A 22,655-nucleotide genomic window follows, 5' to 3' on the forward strand; every position below is an offset into this window, starting at 1 on the left:
TCCCAGGAACGTTTTATGTTGATTTCATTAAAGTTCTCAGAGCTAAGGACTGAAAGTAGAGTGCATCAGGCAGAAGAAAGGATACATAGGTAATGGAATGGCATGAGAATGATTGGACAGTAACTTCGGAGTGGGTCTGGGTCAGGTCGGTTATTGAGAACTCTGACCAGTCAGGAGCCAGGGCCCCTGGGTGGGAGCTGGAGCTCATATGAGAAGCAGAAGACACAGCATGAAGACACACAGAAAACAGAAAATTCATTGACATTCATGAAAGAGTAACCCAGCTGAAAGCCATCTCATCTTGATCCTCAGATTTCTCAGCCAAAGCTCATCTGGACTTCTCCTGTATAGTCATATTCTACCTTGCATCATATTTTTTTCTTTTTTGGACATGTCTTATACCACCTATCAGAATGGAAGGTTCTTTGAAGAGTGTGGTTTTTGATCTTTGTACCTCCAGCCCCTTGCATAGTGTCTTGCACACGGTGCCTAATAAATAATTGTTGAAAAATGAACTGAATAAGTGTTGCATCATTTACTAGACAACACAATGGATTTCTTGATATAGTTTGATGGTGCTGGCCCCACTTGCCAATATGCCACCAAGGCAGCAGAATTCATTGGTCACTTTAATCATACTAAAGGGCTGAAGGTGATGCTTTTCTTTTTAGATGGCGATGCAACAAATTCACCCTCCTTCAGATGGATTATCAGTCCAATTCCCTAAGTTAAGTCTGCAAACTTTCCGTGATAGCACTGAATGCTTAACTCATCCATCCTATGGCATTTGGCTTTTAAACCATGCCTTTATGGTGCATATCTCTGATTCCCCAATTGCCCCAACATAAGGGAAGGGAAACAAGCAAACCCCATTTGCTTTTATCTCCAATGCATCTCCTATACTCTAAGCCAGAACTTCTCATTCCTGAGGATGAGACCAGATGTCACACCTCTGCTGAGTCATGAGACAGAATCAAAGAGTTACAAGTGTGGGTCATTGCAGCTAATCCCCTATCTCTGGGCAAGCCCACACAGCTCAATTATCTTTGACAGATAAAAATTGATCCCATTTTTAAAAGACCTCCAGGGGACAAATGTACTAAAACTCCATATGGCAGCCCATTCCAAAGTTGACAAACTTAATTATAAGGAAATAATTTCTTATGCATAACTTCAAGTCCTTTTGCTGCAGATTAAACAGATTTCTGATCATTCAGTCTGTGAGTAATAATGCTACATATACTTGAAGATAGTTCTTAAGTCATCCATGAACCTTTTCTTCTCTAGGATGAATACGACTCATTCCTTTCATCTTAGTTGCTGTCTTCTGAATACTCCTCCATTCCCCTGAGTCCACAGGCTGATGGGGGATGGAGCTGTTCTTAAAATTAAGAAAGCTGGAACTCAATGTGAGCCGATAGAACAGAGCCAAATGATGGAGCCAGGGGTATTCAATAATAAATTATACTCAGATTTTGGAACTTCTCAAAATAAAAAGGACATCTCATGAGAAAGAAAAAAATAAAGACAAAATAATTCTTTCTTAATAGCCCAAACAGATTCCAAAAAAATTTGGAATAGAAGTCAGTCCTGGTGACAGTTGCAAAAATATGAAATAACGCAACCAAAAGTCTGCCATTTTCCAAAGCATTCCAATTTTCTTACTGTAAGTGTTTAGCATAGTGTAAGAAATTTTTCTTCAAGCAAATCTCCCGGTTTTATGGGATGAAATGACATCCTCGCCCCTTTCTCCTCTTTATCTACCCAAGTCTCATTTGTCCTTCAAGTCTCAGTTCCATTCTTTCCTCTCTCATAAAGCCTTTCCTCATGAAGTTCCACCTAAATGATGAGTTCTTCCTCCTCTAATCTGTGATGGCTGGCACATGCTGGCATTTGATTATATATATTGTATTATGCTACTTTATTCTCTTAAATATGTATATTTGGTTCTCCCAATAAGACCATAAAGGTCTTTAAGACAGGCATCATGTCTTTTACTTCTTTCCAACCTCTACTGATTTAGGTACATTTCTCTAGACTCAGAAATTTTATGTAGTAGAAATCCATAAAAAGAGTGATTTGTTTACCCACCCACACTGGGAAAAAATGAAGTGGATAAAAAAATACATATTACACATATAATAACAGCTGAATGGATATGAGTTAGTGCATGCGTATCTTAGAGAATTGTAAAGTTGGACAATGGTTGAGGTCCAGTACAAAGATCATGGTGAACCCAGTCTGCATGCTGCTGCCAGCACCCACCACTATAGCCCTAGCATTCTCCTAGTGATGCTAAATGGATATGGATTACTGAATACTATGAGACAAGAAGAATCCAAATTGCAGGTGACCTAAAGTACAATGGAAGGATATATGGTGAGTGTAAGTACACTCTAGTATATTACTAATGATGACTTGCATGCAAAAGTGACCAATAAGACATCATCAAGGACATAGATGACAGGAAAAGGAAGTAAATTGGTCTCATATTGAGCAAGAAAGCACAGAGTCTAAAACTGGAAGGAATTTCAAGATCATCTAACCTCCAGTTTGGTTAAGTGACTTGTCTAAGTTTGCACAGAAAGTTAAGGTCTGAACCTGATCTACATACTCCTTATCGGTAGAAGTGTTACATTGACAGAATCAAGATTTTAAGAGAACTTTAGAAGCTAAAGTTTTTACTAACTTTAAATCTTTGAAAACTTATTCAATATAACTCCCAGTTTAATGTGCAAAAATGATACTTACACAATATCAAAAGTCTCTTTGCCCATGGTAATTAGCACTTAATCCCAATGCTAACATACACAAGGAATATAATACCCTCCAAAATCTACCTTGGCAGAATCAGAAACATTGTCCCAGTATGGAGAAGGAAAGTCCACTTGACCCATCAAGATCTGATCAAAAAGCACTTCCTGATCATCACCACTTCTGTTTGAAGGGAGAAAAGAAAAAAGCAAATTTAGAGTATGCCTGGCCATTCCACATCAAGAACTGGAGCATTCCCTCCTTCAACAAATTTTGTCAAAGGTATGTTTTTTAAGCAATTCAAAATGTCAAAGAGGAATTGTTTTGGTAAATTTAAGAATGAACAAACTTTAAAAATAGCAGAGAAGATTTATGAACATCATATAAATTAACATGCACAATATGGAAAAAATAATAGGCATTACAAATAAAGATCCCCCCTCCCCTTTTCCCCTGCAGCAGACTTCTTTGTCTTTGGTGCAAGAGAGACATATGGACCATTTTGAGAATAGAGAAATACATTGTTAGGAACTGAATAGGAGATTGTGGTCCATACCCACGGAATGGAGGGAAACCACACAGCAGGATATAAGTAATCACACCAGCTGCCCAGATGTCCACCTTGAGGCCATATCTAAAAACGTAAGTGATATTATGATTTAGAGAAATCAGGCCAGGGCACATTACAGCACATAGTATAATACATTAACATCTCTATCCCTCCTTCCTATTTCCCTATCAGATAATAATTAACACTAAATAAACTGAGACTGGAGAAAAAAAGATATTTCCAAAGCACATGAATGAAAATCAGAGGAAGTACACACATGTTCGCAGGCAGACACCCATTAAGTATTGGATTGCAGGGGAAAAAACTCAGAATGAACCAGAAAAGAAAATGTGATTGCTCCAACATTGTGGTATCTGAGATGGTCACTATGGTTATAATCAGAGAAAGAGACAGTACTCTTTGTTTAACAAAATCTACGTCATTTTCTGGGAGTACCTTGTTTGCTGTCCTATCAACCTGTATGTCTCCCCCTCTTCCCCCCAGCTATAATAATAGCAGGCACATATTACCCAATTTGATTCCCACAATAACCATATCAAGCAGGTAATATAGGTATCATCCCCACTTTACAGAGGGTAAGAAGATTTAAATTACTTTCTTCTGATTTCACACAAAAGCAAGATTTGAATCAAGGTCTCTCAGGACTACACATTTAGCATTTTTCTCTTATATCCATATTTTCTCTCTGTTCTCACTGCTCTCCTCCCTGGCCTATGTTGTGACTGGTTTCCCTATAAAAGGCCAGGAGGAAAAATTGACCTCTGGGCTGTCTAGGTTGGGGGACAGAATAGGGTAGGGGAGGGAGGGGCATAGGAAGCGAGAGAGAGAGAGAGAGAGAGAGAGAGAGAGAGAGAGAGATGAAAAGGAGGAAAGTCAATTAGACAGAAAAACATTTTTTTCTATAGGCACAGAAAAAAATAGAAACAATCTTCTATTGCTTATGGTAACAGATATTCAGTATCAAGAGCTTTTCTGGTTAGGCATGCTTGGAAAGAGTGAGGATGGGAGAAGGGTATATGTAGATAGGGAGGGGGGAAGAAGGGAGAAGGAAAGAGAAAGGAGAAGGGTAGAAAGGGAGGAAAGGGAGGAGGGGAGGGATAGAGAGGGAGAGGTATAAGGGAGAGGGAGAGAGACAGGAGAGTGCGGAGGGAGAAGAAAGAAAGGACAGGAGGAAGGAAGAGAGAGAGGAAGGAGTGGGGGGAAAAGAGAGAAGTGAGCTAAGGCATGCCTTCTAGGGCTGGAAACATTCTGTAGTTTCTGCATACAGAAACCTGCCAATTTCCTCTACTTCACTGCCACCGGTGAGTGTTTACATGCTACGTTAAATCAATAGATCTAAAGAAGGCCAAAATGGGACGGTGATTGGAGATTAAGGGCAACAGAGAAAATAACCACAGGAAAGTGTAATCGCTATCCAGAGCAGATTTTGTTTCTTTTATCTCCTTGAGGGAGTTAATTACTATCACTGTATGTTTCACTGTTAGTCTGAAGACTTTCTCCTCTGGGGTTAATCACTGCTGTGCTAGCCCTTAACAGAGGGCAAATGAGAGCCTTAAACAAGAAGGCAGTAATTGGTGATTCGATTTGAACAACACACAGAAAAGACCTGGTCTGCAAAGATCACAAAAGTGAGATGAGAGAGGCCCGATAACTGGGCCAGCCCTACAAACAGCAGCACTACACTTCTATCACTTACTACTATTAAAAACAAAAAAGGTAAAGAAGTTACCCAGTTTCTGCAATGATTTCCGGAGCCACATAAGTAGGGGTACCACAGACAGTGTACAGGGGGCCATCTACAATAGTTGCCAAGCCAAAATCTCCTAGCTTTAGAGATTTGCTGCCATCTTGGTGTTCGTAAACCTAAAAGAAATGTAAAAATTATAAGCCAATGAAAAATAAGCATCTTGTGTTGAAGAAATGGGGGGACAGAGTTTAAATTCTCTAAAAATATCGGTTATGGTTTACGTTAAGAGCTATTGATGCATGTTCTTTACAGAAAAGTATTTTAAAATTCAGTTTTTCAATACACAAAGAAAGCAAATTTTCAGGTTATCTCATCACAAACACATGTTCATTACAAATTATCTGTCTGGTTTTAGATGCTAGGTATCACCAAATTTTGACAGTCTCCACTCAGTATCTTAGTTTAATTTTTGTTTTAATCTGTGAAGGGAGCATTTGCACTTGAACTAAGGTGACTTGAAACCATTGCCAGGAAGATTGTTATTACCATGCTCTGCACTGGGGGCTCTTTCAAGAGCATGCTATTTATTAGGAGGAAAAATTATTCTGTTTCTCCATCTAATGAATCAAGAACTTTTTCTCATTTTTTGAGAAAAACCATGTATTTCATCTTCCTTTAATGCTAGTCTATGATGACCAGAACTATGATTTCTTATAAAAAATCATCTCCAAAATTCTGCCTTCAAAGAATTAATACAAAGACATTCAGGATTCTCACCCTCAGCTCCCTGTCAGAAACAATTAGGAAGGACAAAAAAATAAAACCTTAGGAAGAACTAAGGGTTCCAGCAAGAGATAACCTCAAGAGATTTTTTTCCCCCAAGAAAACAAAGGCTATTTCCCACCTCACATCAAAAGAATTCTTTAAGGAAGTTATTTCCTACATGTTCTTCCGTTTTCGCTCTATGATCATCTGTTACTTGCCTCAGCAGCTGAAGCTGTTTCATGGGAAAGCACTTCACTGCACATCAGGAGAGCAGCTACTGTACATAACACCATGCCTGCTTTCCTTTGAAAGAAATAGATTAACTTCCCATTTTGTTGCAGCATAAAATGCAGATGTGTCTAGCTAGCTCAGTTATTTCATCAGGAAAGATGATTTGGATCTAGCTGCTTAGGTAGTAATTGTTATTTGGAGCCTCCTCTTTTAGGGAGAGGGAGTCTGGGAATGAGAGGGGTAAGTTCTCGATCCAATTCCAGACACATAATTGGGATCAAGGTCTTCTATAAAAATAACCATCATCCATGTGGAATTGAGTCTTTCTAGAGGGCAAGTGAACATCTACTCAGAGACCTAAGGGGTAACTTGCACTTGAGGTGTTAGGTTAACCTGAGATCCACACAAGTTAAAGGACACTAATTTTCTGCTGTTCCCAGAAACTGAATCACAGGACCACAAAAGCTCACAAATGGCAGGTTATTTTAGAGATCACCTAGTCCTGAACTGTACCCAAATTATAATCTCTTCCGTAACATCCTCAATAAGTACATATCTAGTTTCATCTTGAAGATCTCTAGTAAAGGGCACTTGTTAACTCCTGAAGGAGCTCATTCCTCTTCTGGACAACTCTAATGTTAGGAACGACTCCTTAACATCAAACTGAAATCTACCTCTCAATGATTATCAATTATTACTCCCAATTCTGCCATCTAGATCCAAGCAGAACAAGTCTTAATTCCTCTTCCAAATGATAGAACTTCAAAAATCTAAAGAGAGTTAGGAATATCCTCTCTATGTCTCCCCCAGCAAGTCTTCTCTATTTTGAAGTTCTTTCAAATGATCCTTTCATTGCATGGACTGTAGTTCCCTCCTCACCTTCTTCTGGATTCATTTCAGTTTGTCAATATCCTTAAAATACAGTGCCCAGATCTAAACAAAATATATCCAGAAGTTTACTGACCCAGGCAGAATTCACTGAGTTGGTCACCTTTTTCATCCTGGACAATATGACTCTTAATTCAGCTTAAGATTTCATTTGCTCTTTTGGCTGTTGTATCACTCCAGAATTGACTTATCATGAGCTAACAGTTAGAGGGTCACAGATTGAGAGCTAGGTGAGTCTTTAGATGTCATCTAGTCCAACGTTCATATTTTTCAAGAAAACAACTGAAACTAACTTGTTCCATGTCACTTAGGTAAGGTGGTGGATCTGAAATTTGAGACTAGATCCTTTGACTCCAAATCCAGGTTCTTGTCCATGTTAACATATTTCCTCCCCTAGATATTTTTTTAACATGAAAAATCTCATGCCTCTTAACCGTATGTCTGTGAAGCTGATTTTTTTCATCCGAAAGTAAGACTTTACATTTGTTCACATTAAATTTCATCTTCTTATATCCAGCTCATCATCTGAGCCTGTCAGGATTCCCCTGGATACTCATCCATTGTGTTAGCTATCTCTCTCAGTTTTTGTGTTATCTGAAAATTTGTGAAAACATCTATGCTAAGACACTGAACAAAAATTCAAGCAGTACAAGGTCAAGGTCAAAGCCCTGGGGTATTCTGAAGTGGATATCAACCCAAGATGATCTTGTTCCATTAACTTACCATGCTGGGAAATTATCCATGTTTCTTCGTGGAAGTTGTCTAACACATTGGCCAAACATTGCTAATGCTAATAAGGCTTCAAAACATGAGTTCTGGAAGACCCTAGATTGTTCCCTAGTACCTTGCCATAGTATTCCGCACGCAATAGATGCTTATTAATAACAATAAATTGAATTAAAATTGTTCTAGGCAAAGGGAGTCACTCCATCTACTCAATAACTACTTATTTGTCTATGAGTACAGGATATTCAAGTGTTAATTGCTAGTCCTCCAGAAAAATACTTAAATATTTTCATAGAACTGAAGAGCTTTTGAATTTAAATGGTGCTCCAATTTAGTCACAGCATCTAGAAAGAGAAAATACCTCAGAGGTTATCAGTCTATTCTCTTGGCTTCTAAGAGTCCATTGTGTTGTTACCTTTCTATGAAGCAAAGCAATTCAACCCTTACCCCTCCTCCACTGTCTGCCACATACTGATGGCACATGCTTTGCCAGATTACGTAGACTTAGCTCCTTTTCATTGCTTTCTCTGTCTCCTCTTTTTCTGTATTTCCACGGCTCTTCTAACACAGTACTTGCTTTAACTGCACATACCTTACCCCACATTCTACAATAACCTAAGAACAAAAGCAACCACCCACGGAGCGTCATAAATCACATTCCAGGTCTGACTGAGGAGCATGTCATTCCTTTGTACTTACCAAAGGTATTTTTGTTACATCTTTCTTTTGGAACAAAATGCAGGTCATGAGGGCCATTGTATGAAGGTACACGTGTGCCAAACACAATGTGAGAGGAGATGGTTGCATGTGTGATAGACATGTGATGTGAGGTGTAGTCCATAGTGTGTGTGTGTGTGTGTGTGTGTGTGTGTGTGTGTGTGTGTGTGTGCGCGTATGTGCACATGGGAGAAATGAAAGCAAGGGAATGGGAGTGGAGAAGAGAGAGAAAGGGAAAAGGAGGGAGAGAAAGAGACAGAAAAAGAGAAGGGGAGGGGAAAAGGGAGGAGAAGCAAACAGAGAAAAAGGAGATGGAGAAAGTGGTAAATGTCGATGAGTATGTGTATAAGGAGCTATCAGACACATATGTTAGTGCCAGACATAGGGTGGGAGAAAGCTGGTGAGGTAAGTGTCAGAGTAAGAGAGAAGAGAACATATGTATTGTGATAGACGATGGTATGAGACTAAGTTACAGAATCATAAAACTTCAATAGAATTGGAAGAGACCTCAGTGGCCACCTTGCCAAACCCATACCAAACAAACAAACAAAAAAAATCCCTAAACCCAAAACTCCCTCTAAAATATACTTGACGGTAACTGAGACCATGGTTCTTATATGAGGGGTTTGAGGGAAAAGTGAGATATGTGTCAGAAAATGAATGTGAAGTGAGATACAGGATGCAAGGAGACATACAACAAAGAGTGTGACAGATAGGGACATGGTGTGAGATAGGAGGAGTAGGGATGCCTGAGGTAAGATCGGAGGGGCATTTCAGCACAATGTGATGGGAAATGATGATGTTTGCATTGGGTTGAAGTGGAAAGGACTGAGCTGCTACTTATATAAAGACTATCTCTCTTGCACCCAGAGGAAGATGGAGAAGGTCTAACAAACTCAAACAAAGTCCTGGTACCTAGTACCTGACCAATGTTTGGTTTGGTTCCTGAGATGCCTTTCTCCCCAGGATCCATCCCTTCCTATCCTTAGATAACATCAAAATATTCTCACGGAACACCTATTTACATTACCCAGAACAGTAAGGTTTTATAGAAAACAGTTTGAGAACTGCTGCACTGCTGAAATATACCAATAACTCAGCACATACTAAAACATACACTAATTATTTAATATAGTTCTATGATAAAGTTCAAAACCCCAATAACTGTTAATATGGGCAAAATATTACTTTAAAACAAATAAAAGTTTGACTGACTCAAAGAAGTGCTTGCTCCTAATTTAATTAAAGGAACAATTTGAATACATTATTATGTGACAGTTATCAAATTCTTCTGTCTTTTTTAATCCCTCTTCACTTCCTTTAATAAGGTTACTTCAAAAATTTTTCATGTTTAAAGGCTACATCAAACTCTTCTCCTCTTGTGACTTATATTACAAAACTTTTAAAGAAAATTCACATGGGCAGGTTATGGTATTCCTTAGGAGAAAAAATAACAACTCAGAGACCAAAGCTTAGGACATAATTGGAAACATTTCTATTCACAAACAAACAAGATATGCTTCAAAAACTTGTTATGGGTTAACTATCTAGAGTTTCAGGTTTAGGACTGAAACTATTTTAAACATTTTTTGTCACTTGTTGATATGTAGTTTAAGGAAAGTATAAAACTGAGTTTCTTTTCTTCTACAGAAGAGAAGACAAGTTAGGAAGTGCATACCGCAGACAAATGAGACATTTGCCATGGATAAGAGTTCCAATGAGCTTATACAACTGAGTTTTCTGATAAGAGAGGGCAACAGTCACAGATAGAGGCACACTTCTCTGTTGCTGCACCAATAAAGATGGGCATGGGTAGCATGATTTAAAAATCTAATTAAAACTTTGTTAAAACCACAGATTGTTGAATACATCTGTTTCACAAAAAAAAAAAAAAAAAAAAAAAAAATTACCTCCAGAAAGTATTTTCCCAAATGGTAGCTATAAATCCACTTTAAAGATCTCTAACTTTTAATTAAAAACTTAGTTCAAAGCATCTAACAAGCGCATGTTTAAAATGCTAAGTCTTAGGATATACACTACTCAGTGAAGCCACTTGACTCTATTACTTAACACCTCTCCTTAGTGTAACCATACTTTAGAGCTGACAACCACAGGTTGCAAGTGTAGACTACCCAGATAACTTGATCTGAGTTGCTTCAGTGATGGGGTCTCCTTGTAAAATAAGAAAAGAAGTTTGCTTTCATTCTAACTACATTTTAAGTAAAGCCCATGACCAAACATGACTCACATAGGAGGTGGTGGGACATTAATTGTACATCAAGGAGCAATCACACCGTGACAGATAATTTAATGTTCGTCTTAGGCACAATAAATACTGTAGATGCTGTCCTCCATTTAAATGCTGAAGGGCTATTAAAGAGATGGGGATTAGTGCAAATTACCCACTATGTAGTGCTTTCACTGTTTTAACGAAGCAATAAAACTGTGTAATTGTACAGCACTAATTGAATGCCGCCACACATAATTGTGGGCTGCCATATGTATCCTATTACTATAAAGACTGTCAGTATTTTGTAAGCTGCTCTTGTGATCGCTGCAGATGGCTACAGTCAGAGAAGTTGTTCTCTAGGGTTTATTATACAGCTATAAAGACATCCCATGATTTGACAGAATAAACGTGTTAAATAGCAGCAATTATGAAAAAAGGGCCCAATTAAAACATGAAGGCATGTCCTACCAAGAATAGACACAGTGAAAGGTTAGGTATGCAGACTTTTGGCACACTGGTATTTTACATCAGGAGTCTCTGAAAAAAGGTCTCTTTTCATTTCTTTGGGTTTAGGTACTCAGCAGTAATGTGTTCTCAACAATAGATATTTGTATATAGACCTGATGTGCCTTGGATGGGAATACCAAACCATTTGGAAAAATTGTTTTTAACAAATGTCTTTAATATAAAGTAATAAATGCAGCAGGTGATCATAAAACAACACGAAACCCCACAGATGACCCCCAAACCCTGAGGAAAAATGTGCAATATTCTTGTGGTCCTGTGTTAGGGAGCTAAATTCTGACTACTTTAGCAGATGTATCAAATCAAACATAATTCCCATCACTGCTATGCTAGGACTACGGGAAAACCCTATTGATATTTTGACCAAAAATCACTGGCATCATGGGAATTATTTACCCAGTAAAGGGGCTCAAAAGATATTCAGAATGGTTACCTGAAACCTGGATTAAACAAAAGGGAGTATTGTTTGCATCTGCAAAGTTGACAAAATTATAATCCAGTGTTTAACAATACAATTCAGTGCTTAACGTTTGACTTATTTTAAAAAAACTCCTATTCAACTAGTTGAAGAATTCATGGCTCTAGGAGTTTCATTTTCAGGTAACTAGATTCATTTAAAATTTTTTCACCAAGGAGTAAAGTAAAACTTGATCAGTACATGACTATTTTTCTTATTCCCGTAAAGCCATTAAAAACTATTATTAACTCTTTAACCTTAAGAAACTTACTATCCTTTTTAAACCTTTTTAAACATCAATCTTTTTGTAGTAGGTGCTACAGGTGCATCATTATCTCCCTTTGACATATAAGGAAACTGAAGTTGGTGGAGGTTAAGTGACTTGGACAGGGTAACAGCTGGGAAGCATCTGAGAAGTTGAACTCATGTTTTCTTGACTCTAATTCTCACACTCTGTCCACTATACTACAATGCCTACCAAGGCCTTCCTTTTCAAAAGATTTATTGCAAATTTTATATTACTATCTGGTTCTAAAGAAATTAGAAAAGAATTAAACTTAATTTCAGATATATTGCAATTAGCATGTTATACTGGGTGACAGAAATCTTTACAAAATAAATGTTAAGATGATACAAATAAGATAAAGGCAAAAAAGGAGCTTTGTATAATCAAGAGGGGAAGGAAAAGGAAAATAATATCTAATCAGAATGCAATACTGGGCTGGAAACAATTCTACCCTTTGTCTGCCCTCTGACCCCTTCCCCTTCAGAAGTGCTGCCTCCAGTCCCTGGGAGCTTCCTCCTCTCCATCCCACATTCTTTTTTGAGGCTCAGACTTGTGTTAAAATTAAGGAGAAAAGCATTTTCCAGGAGCCATGCCCTTGTACTTTTCTGTGCCAGTCCCAAGGTAGGAAGAAGTGAATATATGTGTAGAGAAATCTACTGCCAAAATCTTCAAGATATATTTGGCCATTAGGCACAGGTTTAGAGCACATGCAGGGCTTTGCTTAAAAAAAAGTCAACTGAATACGAGGGATCACACAGGAATCACTTGTATTGTAAATTAAATGACTTAAATGAGATTAGGGATGAACGTGCAATGGAAAAGAAAGCAGGGAAAATATCAAAGGAACCTTCTTTCTAATGGAACCCCATATTTTAGCATTTCAAATTTGGCATTTTTGATTCATGACTTATCTTTTTTGATAATCAGATATTCTTAGAGTTGGATGAAACCACAAAGGCATCTAGTCTAATTTTCTTCCCAATGCCAATAATTCCTATGAAAACATCCTTGGTAGATTATCATCTAGCCACCACTTGAACATTTCCAGTGAGGTAGAGCTCACTACTTTTGGAGGAGCCTGTTTCATTGTTGGCTAAGTCTCAGTGGAAACTTAATTCTTCCCCTGAACTGAAATCTACCTCCATTTAACTTCTACCCATTCATACTAGTCTGCTGTAAGACAGAAGGGTGCAATGGAAAAGGATGTTGGAGTTAAGCTCTTGTTATTTGTCCTTTGTTCTCTAAAAGGATCAATAAACTCAGGAAGGCGATGTCTTCATTTGCAAGTGAATTGGATTTAAGTGAGGCAGAGCTGGGCAAAATCACCAGCCTCACTTTCTCCTCTGAAGCCATCTGAGTCCAGTGGCAAGATACAGATTAGGAGGACTGGAGGAATTAAGCTAGGCTTTTCAAGAAGATCCTGTAATTTTCTTTTACTGTCACTAGAGGGTACACTTGTTGACTGAAAAACCATCAATTAATGATTAAGGACAACAAAGGAGGTCTTTTAAAAGTGATGTCAAATGATCAGAGTGGTACAACTTTGAGCCATGATAGGAAAAGACCCTCATTTAAACACTGATTGTTGACCAAGCATTTTTCTTTTTAAAGAGAAAAACAATCTGTGGCTTAATGGCTGCCTTCTGTACTCCTCAAAAAAGCATAAAGCTGTTCTTTACAATTCACACTTTTGTACAGTCATAGAACAAGTCTTTGTGTTGTGGGACTCATTTGCTCATTTGTCTCTGGGTTTCAGGATAATGGGTTCATAGCTCTGGAGCTCAGAAGGACCTCAGAGATCATTGGGTCCAACCTCTTCAATTTACAGGCAAGGAAACTGAGGCTTAGAGAGAGTTAGGTGACTTGCCCATGATCAGATGGTAGTAAGTTGGGATTTGAACTCTGATCTTCCAAGTGACCCCCCCCCCCGCCCCTTGAAATTCCCTCCCAGTCCCCCAGTGCTCTATTATCTACACCACATATCTCTCCAGGAATAGGTAAACAGATGCAAAGATTTTTTCTGAAGTTATCACAAATGATATTGGAATGCTGAAGTTAATTTAGGAAAGGAAAAGGCAAAAGCAGAAAATATGAGTAATAACTTAAAAGGTTATATTAACCTTCTATGACCTTTCAAAAATTCTGAAAATATGGAGCCCAAAAAATTGCTGATGGATCTGATACCAGTCTTCTAAGATCTTTGTTTCACCTTAATGCTAAGACATCCAGCCCTACACCTTCACCTGGCAATGGTGTCACCAGATTTGTTATCTCAAGGCTTTGTTGAGTTTGAACAATGGTGTGTTAAATGCTGCACATTTTTCTCATACTATATAGTAAAAGATTAATTATCAAAAGTAGAGCCTATGTTGAAATGTCTACAGCAAAGATTTCACAACAAACTCCCCACGCTTGCCCCAATCCATGAAAGTGGTCACTGCCTCATTGACCCAAACTCTCCTCAGTGTCACAGTCTTTCCTAGGGAACACTTAGAATTCTGATGAGCAATACTAACTCTTTCTGGTCCCTGAGAGACCACTGCAGAGAGTCTTATAACTCTTAGTTCTCCTCATCATTAGTTTGAAGCAGCAGTTTAAAGTTGCATTTTTAGGTGAAAAGTAAAGAAGATGTAATGGTTCAGAAAGGTTAATGAGTATTTGTGACCAAGGAATTCCCAAGGAACTCTGGTGAGACAAAAAATTATAGTTCTTCTTACCAACAGGTTCTCTGGTTTGATGTCTCTGTGAACAATGTTCAAACTATGCAGGTATTTAATGGCACTGGCCAGATTGTAGAGCATTCCACTGGCATCTCTCTCCGTGTATTTGTTTGTGGAGGTAATGGCATCGAAAAGGTCACCTCCCTGAGAACAGAACAGCAGGAATATGGCACATTAGCAGATGGTCTAATGAGGCCACCTACAGAGCAAACTGACATATTTCAGGGAGATGAAAGATGGATGCAAGAACTTTCGGATTTTTAAGAACATTCCTTCCACTCACCTCTTAGAGTAACTTCTTCTCCTACTGTAAAAAGCCAGTGCCATCTCTCGCCTGATCCCCCAGCTCAAGCTCAAAGGAGAAAGGCAGAGAGAAATTCACTAAACCATTTTTAACTGCCTACTAATTAATGAATGTATGGGCCTATTAATGAATGGGAAAGGTCTTCCCATTTAAATTACCATTACAGATCCCTAAAGCTGCCTTGTGCCACCTGTGTACTCTGGTCAGAATTGTTATATGCATGTATAAACCATCCTCCCAAAGTGATCAAAAGATATATTTACAACCTTCAAAATGAAAGATTGAGAAACAAGAATTATGGAAATAATATACATGTTTATTAACATTGCCTATTGTTTTTGAAATGAACAGACCAATTAAGCTTACTTGATTTACCCCTACTGTAGGGCTATTCAATATAAGATGTTTCTTTGTGAGGAAAAAACCCCCCAGAAAGTATATTTTAAAAAATAAAAATGAAGAAGGGTGGGAGGGACTGAAAGAGAAGAGAGAATGAGTAGAGAAGGAAGAAAGGAATAAAAGAATGAGAGCAAGAGGGAATGAAGGAAGAATAGGAGGGAAGAAATAAAGGAATGGAATAAAGAAGGGAGTGAGGGAGGGAATGAAGTAAGGGCGCAAAGGAGGAAAGAAAATGAAGAAAGGAAGGAGAGAATGAAAGATAAGAAAAAAGAAAAGGAGGGAATGAAACAAGGAAAGAACAAACGAAGGAAGAGAGGGAAGAAAACGTTTCACATACAAGTTTCTAGGACCCTTACTTATTTGAGCACATCTTATAATTATAGTTATTCCTTTCTAATTTGGTAGGAGAACCTCTAGAAATGATTCTACAATACACAGGTAAGGTAGGATGGTTTGGGGCTCCATTTTCAACCCTTTGACCCTTTTATACAATTAAACTTATATATGTATATATTATATAATATATCATACATATCATGATATAATATATAAATATACAACATAAAAGACCCTTTTATACAATTTGAACTTAAATGTACTAATAGTATTTGAGCACCTTTATATATCATACCTACACATACAACAGATCAAACTGTTGAGTATAATGATCAGTTCTGTAACCTGATTTGCTATCTGGCTGTAAAAAAGGAGTGATTAGGTGATGAGAACTTTGACTAATAATGAAGATGCTCTGAAGGAGTACCTAACAAAATTTAGTGACTTCTTGGATGTGGGCAATGAAAAAGAGAAAACGATAAAATATGACTAAAATTTGGATCTATAAGAATGATGGTAAAAATGATAGAAATAGGAGACTTTAAAAGTAGAACCTGTTTAGGTATAAGAACAAATTTAATTTTAGATGTACTGAATTTGAAATAATAGTGCAACATCCAAAGGGAGATGTACTATAGGTCATTGAAGACATAATCATAGATTCATCTCAGTGGCTATATGGTCCAATCCTCTCATTTTACAGAAGAGGAAACTGAGGCCCAAGGAGGTGAAATTACCTGCCCAAGGTGATAACAGGCACTAAAGAGAGACAGGATTTGAACTCAGGTCTTCTGACTCCAATCCTGTGTTCTTTCCATTGTACTATGCTGCCTCAGATGAGAAGTCTTGACTGGAAATACAGATTTGAAAATCATCTTCAAATCAGCCACAAGTATAGTTTATCTGGCTTTTGCTTCTGCTTTAATTCTTCAGTGTATCCATAGCTCATTAACACTTCCCTGCCTACTCCATACCCCTAGAAGTGGTTGTCAGTTATCCAAGCATTCTCAGCCTGTGCCATTCTATGTGATGCCCTCCCTTAAATCCTACTACAGAAGAACTATAGCTACCAAACTATGTAGAACGATGATCTATACATCTCTAAACACTTCCATATTCGATTTATTTTCATTACTTCTCAAAAAAGTATGAGGATTTTTTTATATATTTGTGGAGGGAGAAAGAGAGAGAGAAGGCAAAGATGAAATCCTAAAGAATCATTAAATTTAAAAGATCTTTGCCTTTACACCTTCACCGCTAACCCCTGTAGTCTATCATCTCTACCATCTTCTACCTTCAAATCATCCCTACTAAAACCTGGCCACTACGTGAGCCTTTCAAAAAACACAGATTTCAGGATGTTTCTTCTTTCCTTAAGACTTGGGGGTTAAGCGGAGAGGAGGGAAGGAAAAAAAAAGAAATTTACCTAACTGTTGCATATTTGAACAGAATAGCAAGTTGTGCATAGCAGATTTGCAGTTTTGTGTGCAATTATCTTTTTGTTGTACTTTGTTATGCTTGTTTTATTCCATAAATTACAAAAAAATTTTTTTTAAATTTACAATACAGTTCACACTTTTTAGGCATTTATGGTTCTCTGTAATCTTTCAAATATGATTTCCTTGTCTGTTCCCATACAAACATTTTCATCTAGCTTTATTATTCTTCATATTCCCCAAACGCATTACCATTTACTCATGACATTCCCCTGCCTTCTTCTCTATCTTCTTCTCTTTTATCTCTTTTCTATGAATCCCAATGTTCCACCTATTCTTCATGCTGTATGTCTAACACATGTCTTCCCTCAGACCTTCCTCCTTCTCTGGGCTCTCCTATCACTTACTATCTATATTATTCACTTAATCACACACTGGCAAAACTGCTGCTTAATACCTAACACAGTATTTTGCATATAAGATGCACTCTCTAGATGTTTGCTGATTGACAAAGGAAAACTTATGTTATTCTTGTAAACAAAGATGACTGTTGTTGGTTTCATTCTTTTATTTTCTTATCTTATAGGAAAAAACAGGAACAGATTTTTTCATGATTTAATAAGCTGTTTTTAGATTTTGTCTGTGGTACTCATAATTATAAAGTATAGAGATAGTATTGTATAATGGAGTTGACCTGGATTCAAGAGTTATCTCTTTTACACTAGGTGTATGACTGTCAATTAAGTCACAACTTCTCAGTATCCCCTACAGCTTTCAAAGACTACATATTAGCAGTAAGCGACCAATCTGCGTCAGTGGTTGGGGTTTCTACATCAGGGTATTTCCCACTCTGATGAAACCACTGGTATAAACAACAAAAAAGATCTATTCTTTATGAACTAAAAATCCCTTGGTAAGTGAGGAAATCGCAGATCTTTGAATATGATAGCATCATATTCTGCATCTTTGAGAGGATTCAAAAACAAGCTGGTAGCTGGTACTCTGATGAACACTGAAATCAGATCTATGGTACTACTTGGCATGTCATGTTACAAAGGAGTCACTCAGTGGCATCTCTGTCCACATAATATGGTTTGGGCTTCAGTGAGGAACACCAATATTTTGGGATTGATTCTTAAACCATTTCAGACTTCAATAAGGTAATTTCCTTAAGTCTTTTGAACCCAGCTTAGGACTGATTTTTGACCTCTTTGGAAGCTTCCAGACTTATACTCTCACAGCAATGAGATCTAACTCTTAGGATTATGTATCTGGGCCCAGCCAATTTCATGTCCTGTACAGAAGTATATCCCCCCTGGCTCAACTGTTGCTAAGATACACTAGCATCTGGGAGTCCTAATGGTTCCCATGGAACCTTTCAGGGAAATTGCTTTCCCACCTGTAGAGTTTACTGGCAGCCATAATGTGAACATATGATGACCAGTAATCCACAGTATTATATTAACTGGCAAAGCATGCTCTACAATTTCAAGCTTTTTTCTCTTGGATTTCTCTGCTGTCTGAAAACTGGATTTAAACTCTGATCTTCAAAAGTCAGTCAATAACAGATGGTTAGCTGATTCTAACAACACATGGTAGGTAGCAAAAACAGTCAGTAATTGTTGGACAATTAATATTGCTGTAAAAATACTGTCCTTGGTGCTAAGAAAAGCACATTCTATAATATTTATATAATGAAATTGATGGTGCAATAAGTAGCACTAAAGTCAATAAAAAAAATGAAGTTACTTTGGACTAAAACTGTGATTTCATTGGCATTGAGATCTCCTAATCATGAAACCCCTTCCACTAATGCAGACTGGCATCTACTTTACAATTTATAGTCTTAAAGAGTTGCTTGGGGGTACTGAGAACCTAAGATGCTCATTCAAGGTCACAGTATGAGCCAGAGCTGGGACTTCCTAACTCCAAAGAGGGATTCTCTATTCATGTCACCATTCTGCCACTTATAAGCAAAATAAGTAAATCTCTCCTAACTAGGAACCCAGATAAACATTTGCATTTCCCTAAACATTATCCTTGAAAACAGATAATTTTTTTACTCAATGGAAAACAGCATGAGGGAGAATGAGGTTACATTTTGAATATAAATGATCCCCAACCAAGTATGCTAATGGGTCTAGTTTAAGTATAAAGTACACTTGAATGCTCAGAAATAAAAATTAATTTTTCAATATACACATACATACATATAATTTTTCTAAAAGTAACAAATTGGTTTTGTGTCATATCCCTTGTGACAATTTTTTTTGTTTCTGTCTAAAAGCCAATCCCTTTAACCAGAAGTCTTATCTGTTTCCAAAAGCAAACTCTAAATTCTTCGAATGCTAGAATAATACAAATACCATATGGTGATGGAGTAGAGCTGAAAGAGACCTTAGGGGTCATCCAGTTTAGTCTCCTTATTGTACAGATAAGGAAACAGGCCAGAGAAATAAAATGATTTTTCCAAGGACACAGAGAACAGTGATTGGCAGAGCATGGATTTGAACGAAGTCCTCTGACTTGAGATGAAGCATTTTTTCCATTGTACCATGCTATCTTCCCTTTGTTTCAGAAGGGAAGGTTCAAACATATGAATATGGTTCAGACAGATACAAATCTTCACCTGTTACAGAGCTTGAAAGATGGAGAGGAGCCAGTTTATAATATCTCACAAGTAAAAAGAGTAAATGACACTTAAAACTAAATTAAAGGAAAATTAAACTGAAAAGGAGAGAAAAAGGAGAGAGAAAATTAAACTAAAAATAGGACACCACGGACTTTTTAAATGTGACTATGCATAAAAGAGCGCTATTATCTTGAAGACTGAATTAATGTGGACTATTTGCATTCCTGACAGGAAACCTTATTCTACAACATGAATGTAATACCTGTAGGTATTTATATGTGTATAAAGAAGCTAAATCCTGATTAGTATGGATAAAGAATCCACTGAAATGGTCACGTATTCAAATTCATTCTACTCAAGGTTATAATTATGTGAACTACAATAACTGGGTCCACCAGGGGTGGAATTATGCAGCGCGAATATTTCTGGTTCTCATTTTATGCACTGGCTCAGCAGATTTAATACATATGTACTCTTATCGTATTTGATGTCTCTGAATTCAATAGAAGAACAATACTTTGTTTATTTCATTGGTGGAATCCACAGTTTTCACCATTTCACGTAAAGACATGAATTGAAGTCTCTTAATTGTTAAATTGGAAGAGAGACAGAGAACAGTTTCATAGTGATGAATCCATCAAAGTAAAAGACTTTTGGCCATGATACCAAGATTAAGGAATAAGAAGCAAACACCTTAGGAAAATTCTCTAATAGAACTGGTTTCTTAATAAATCAATAACTTCACCATTAATTTATTAATAGTTTATTATTAAATAATAATAAATGTTGATTGAGAGAGGTACATGCATGCACACCATATACATATACATATATATGTACACATATATAGCTAGATCCCAGAGAGTATGAATAAGGAATCCTTTGAAGTGATCAGATATATTCAAATTCCTACTACTTGAAGTTATAATTTTCTAGAATATGATAATTGGTTCCAGCCTAATGGAATTAAGCAGTGCAAATTCGAATAATACCATGCCTCTTCGGGGGATTCCGTATTCACTCTAACTTGGATCTAGCTATAAATGTACATAACATGTATGCCTATACAGTATTTATATCCATCTATCTATCTATCTATCTACATATATATATATATATATATATATATATATATATATACACACTTAACTGAAAAGACATTTCCATTCTGTTGAAGAATCTTCCTAAGGTATTTTTCCCCATTTTTTAAGCTTGTTACCATGGTTAAAAGTGTTTTTACTTTGATGGATTCATATCTAGTTGGTGTGGCTTTCTTTCACTCTCTGTTTCAGTTTAATGATTAAGATAATTCAATTCTCGCCTTTATGAACAAAGGTGAAGATTTTGGGTTCCACTAATGAAATAAGCAGAGTAATGTTTTACTGAGTTTAGATGCGACAGCTGTGATGGGAGTACATATGTATTAAATCTGCTGAGCCAACGTACAAAATGAAAGACAGAGATATTGCATGAACTATAAAAGATAACACCTGGAGGAAAGAATTCTGTTGATGGAGTAGATGAAAAATGTCTTGTCTTCTGTAGGAGGTGAATTTCCTCCTCCTCAGTACATACCTTTACTAATTCCATGACAAGATACAACTCAGTTGGAACATCCATCTCTTCAATCAGCAGAACAATATTGGGGTGCTTCACTCTTCTCAAGATAGAGACCTCATTCTGGATCATGTGCTCCTGTCAAAAGGAAAAATCACCTCCATGAGTACATAAGAAAAATGCTTTTTCCTCTGGGAGGATAAAGGAAACAGGTTTCAGATATCATAGCAATCTATACAATGCTGAAAAATGTCCTGAATCTCATACATTGTTGAACCTATTAGAGCAAATACTTTCCCAAATACCAGTTTAACAAAGGAATAAACCACAGGATGGAAAGAAAAGTAACAGGAAACAGGACCAATATCCAAATATTTACAGCCAGTTTAAGAACTATTTATTTATACAGAGTCTAATATTATAACTACAGACATTTGCTGTATTTCCCCAAATTTAAATGCTATCATATCTTATAGATAATGTTTATTTTGGATGTGTAATTTATAGGTGTTTTGTTCTATGGAAAATATCACTTTTCCTAAGCGTATGCATACTATGTAGGTGAATACAGAGGTTTATCACTTACCTTGCCTCGACATTTGCTTTTCTTGATGATTTTCAGGGCATATTCTCTAGCAGTTGACCTGTAAGGGAGAAAATACATCATGCATATATGTCAACCAATCAATAGGCATTTACTAAACTCTTACTAGGTGCCAGGCTTGTGCTAGCATCAAGTATATATAGTTATGAATATACTTAAAAGCAATTTCTGATTACTTGAATGATTTTCCTAGGGTGTTGCTTTCTTATTTCTTGAGTTTAGCGTCATGCCTAAAAGTTTTTGACACTTGTATAAGATTTCTAATCTCAATGCTGTGGCTACTTCTTTTCTATTGATACAATTTTCAACCCATCCATCATGTCTTCTCAATGTGTTTTATTGTTGTCTTCATTGATAAATCTCCTTTAGAAAGTTTATGCAGTGTGCCAGAATATTTTTTAAAGGGATCTTAATATTTTGTTTTAAACAGAAATAAATGCAAGTTTTCTAACCAGTGAAGAGATTAATGGGAATTAGAGACTGCATGATTCAGTTGAAAAGAACCCTGGGTTTGGGGTTGGGAAGGTCTAGACTCAAGTACTGACTCTGCCCTCTGTGGTTGTTTAGTTGTTTTCAGTTGTGTTTGACTTCTTGATTCCATTTGGGGTTTTCCTGGCAAAGATACCTGAGTGGTCTGCCATTTCCTTCTCCAGCTTATTTTACAGATGAGGAAACTGAGGCAAACAGGGTTAAATGACTTGTCCAAGGTAACACAGCTAGTAAGTGTCTGAGGCCAGATTTTTACTCTAATCTTCCTGACTCCAGGGTCAGTGATCTATCTACTGCCCAACCTGGCTGCTCTAGCTGTCACCTGTAGGACCTTCTGAAAG

The 22,655-nt window shown here is 37.1% G+C and overlaps 1 protein-coding gene across 3 annotated transcripts in view; it reads right to left on the bottom strand.

Annotated features, from left to right (window-relative positions):
* The window catches only part of DCLK1 (doublecortin like kinase 1), a 405,519-nt gene that overhangs the window by 42,490 nt on the left and 340,374 nt on the right, over window positions 1-22,655 (bottom strand). For all 3 annotated transcript variants that reach the window (XM_072611906.1, XM_072611907.1, XM_072611909.1), the window contains 6 exons: window positions 21,808-21,865; window positions 21,240-21,359; window positions 14,555-14,701; window positions 5,055-5,188; window positions 3,311-3,388; window positions 2,841-2,937 (listed from right to left, as the gene is read on the bottom strand). In XM_072611906.1, coding sequence (XP_072468007.1) covers window positions 2,841-2,937; window positions 3,311-3,388; window positions 5,055-5,188; window positions 14,555-14,701; window positions 21,240-21,359; window positions 21,808-21,865 — 634 coding nt within the window. The remainder of the gene's footprint in view (window positions 1-2,840; window positions 2,938-3,310; window positions 3,389-5,054; window positions 5,189-14,554; window positions 14,702-21,239; window positions 21,360-21,807; window positions 21,866-22,655) is intronic.

This window comes from Notamacropus eugenii, chromosome 5, assembly GCF_028372415.1.
Source record: "Notamacropus eugenii isolate mMacEug1 chromosome 5, mMacEug1.pri_v2, whole genome shotgun sequence".
Taxonomy (NCBI): Eukaryota; Metazoa; Chordata; class Mammalia; order Diprotodontia; family Macropodidae; genus Notamacropus; species Notamacropus eugenii.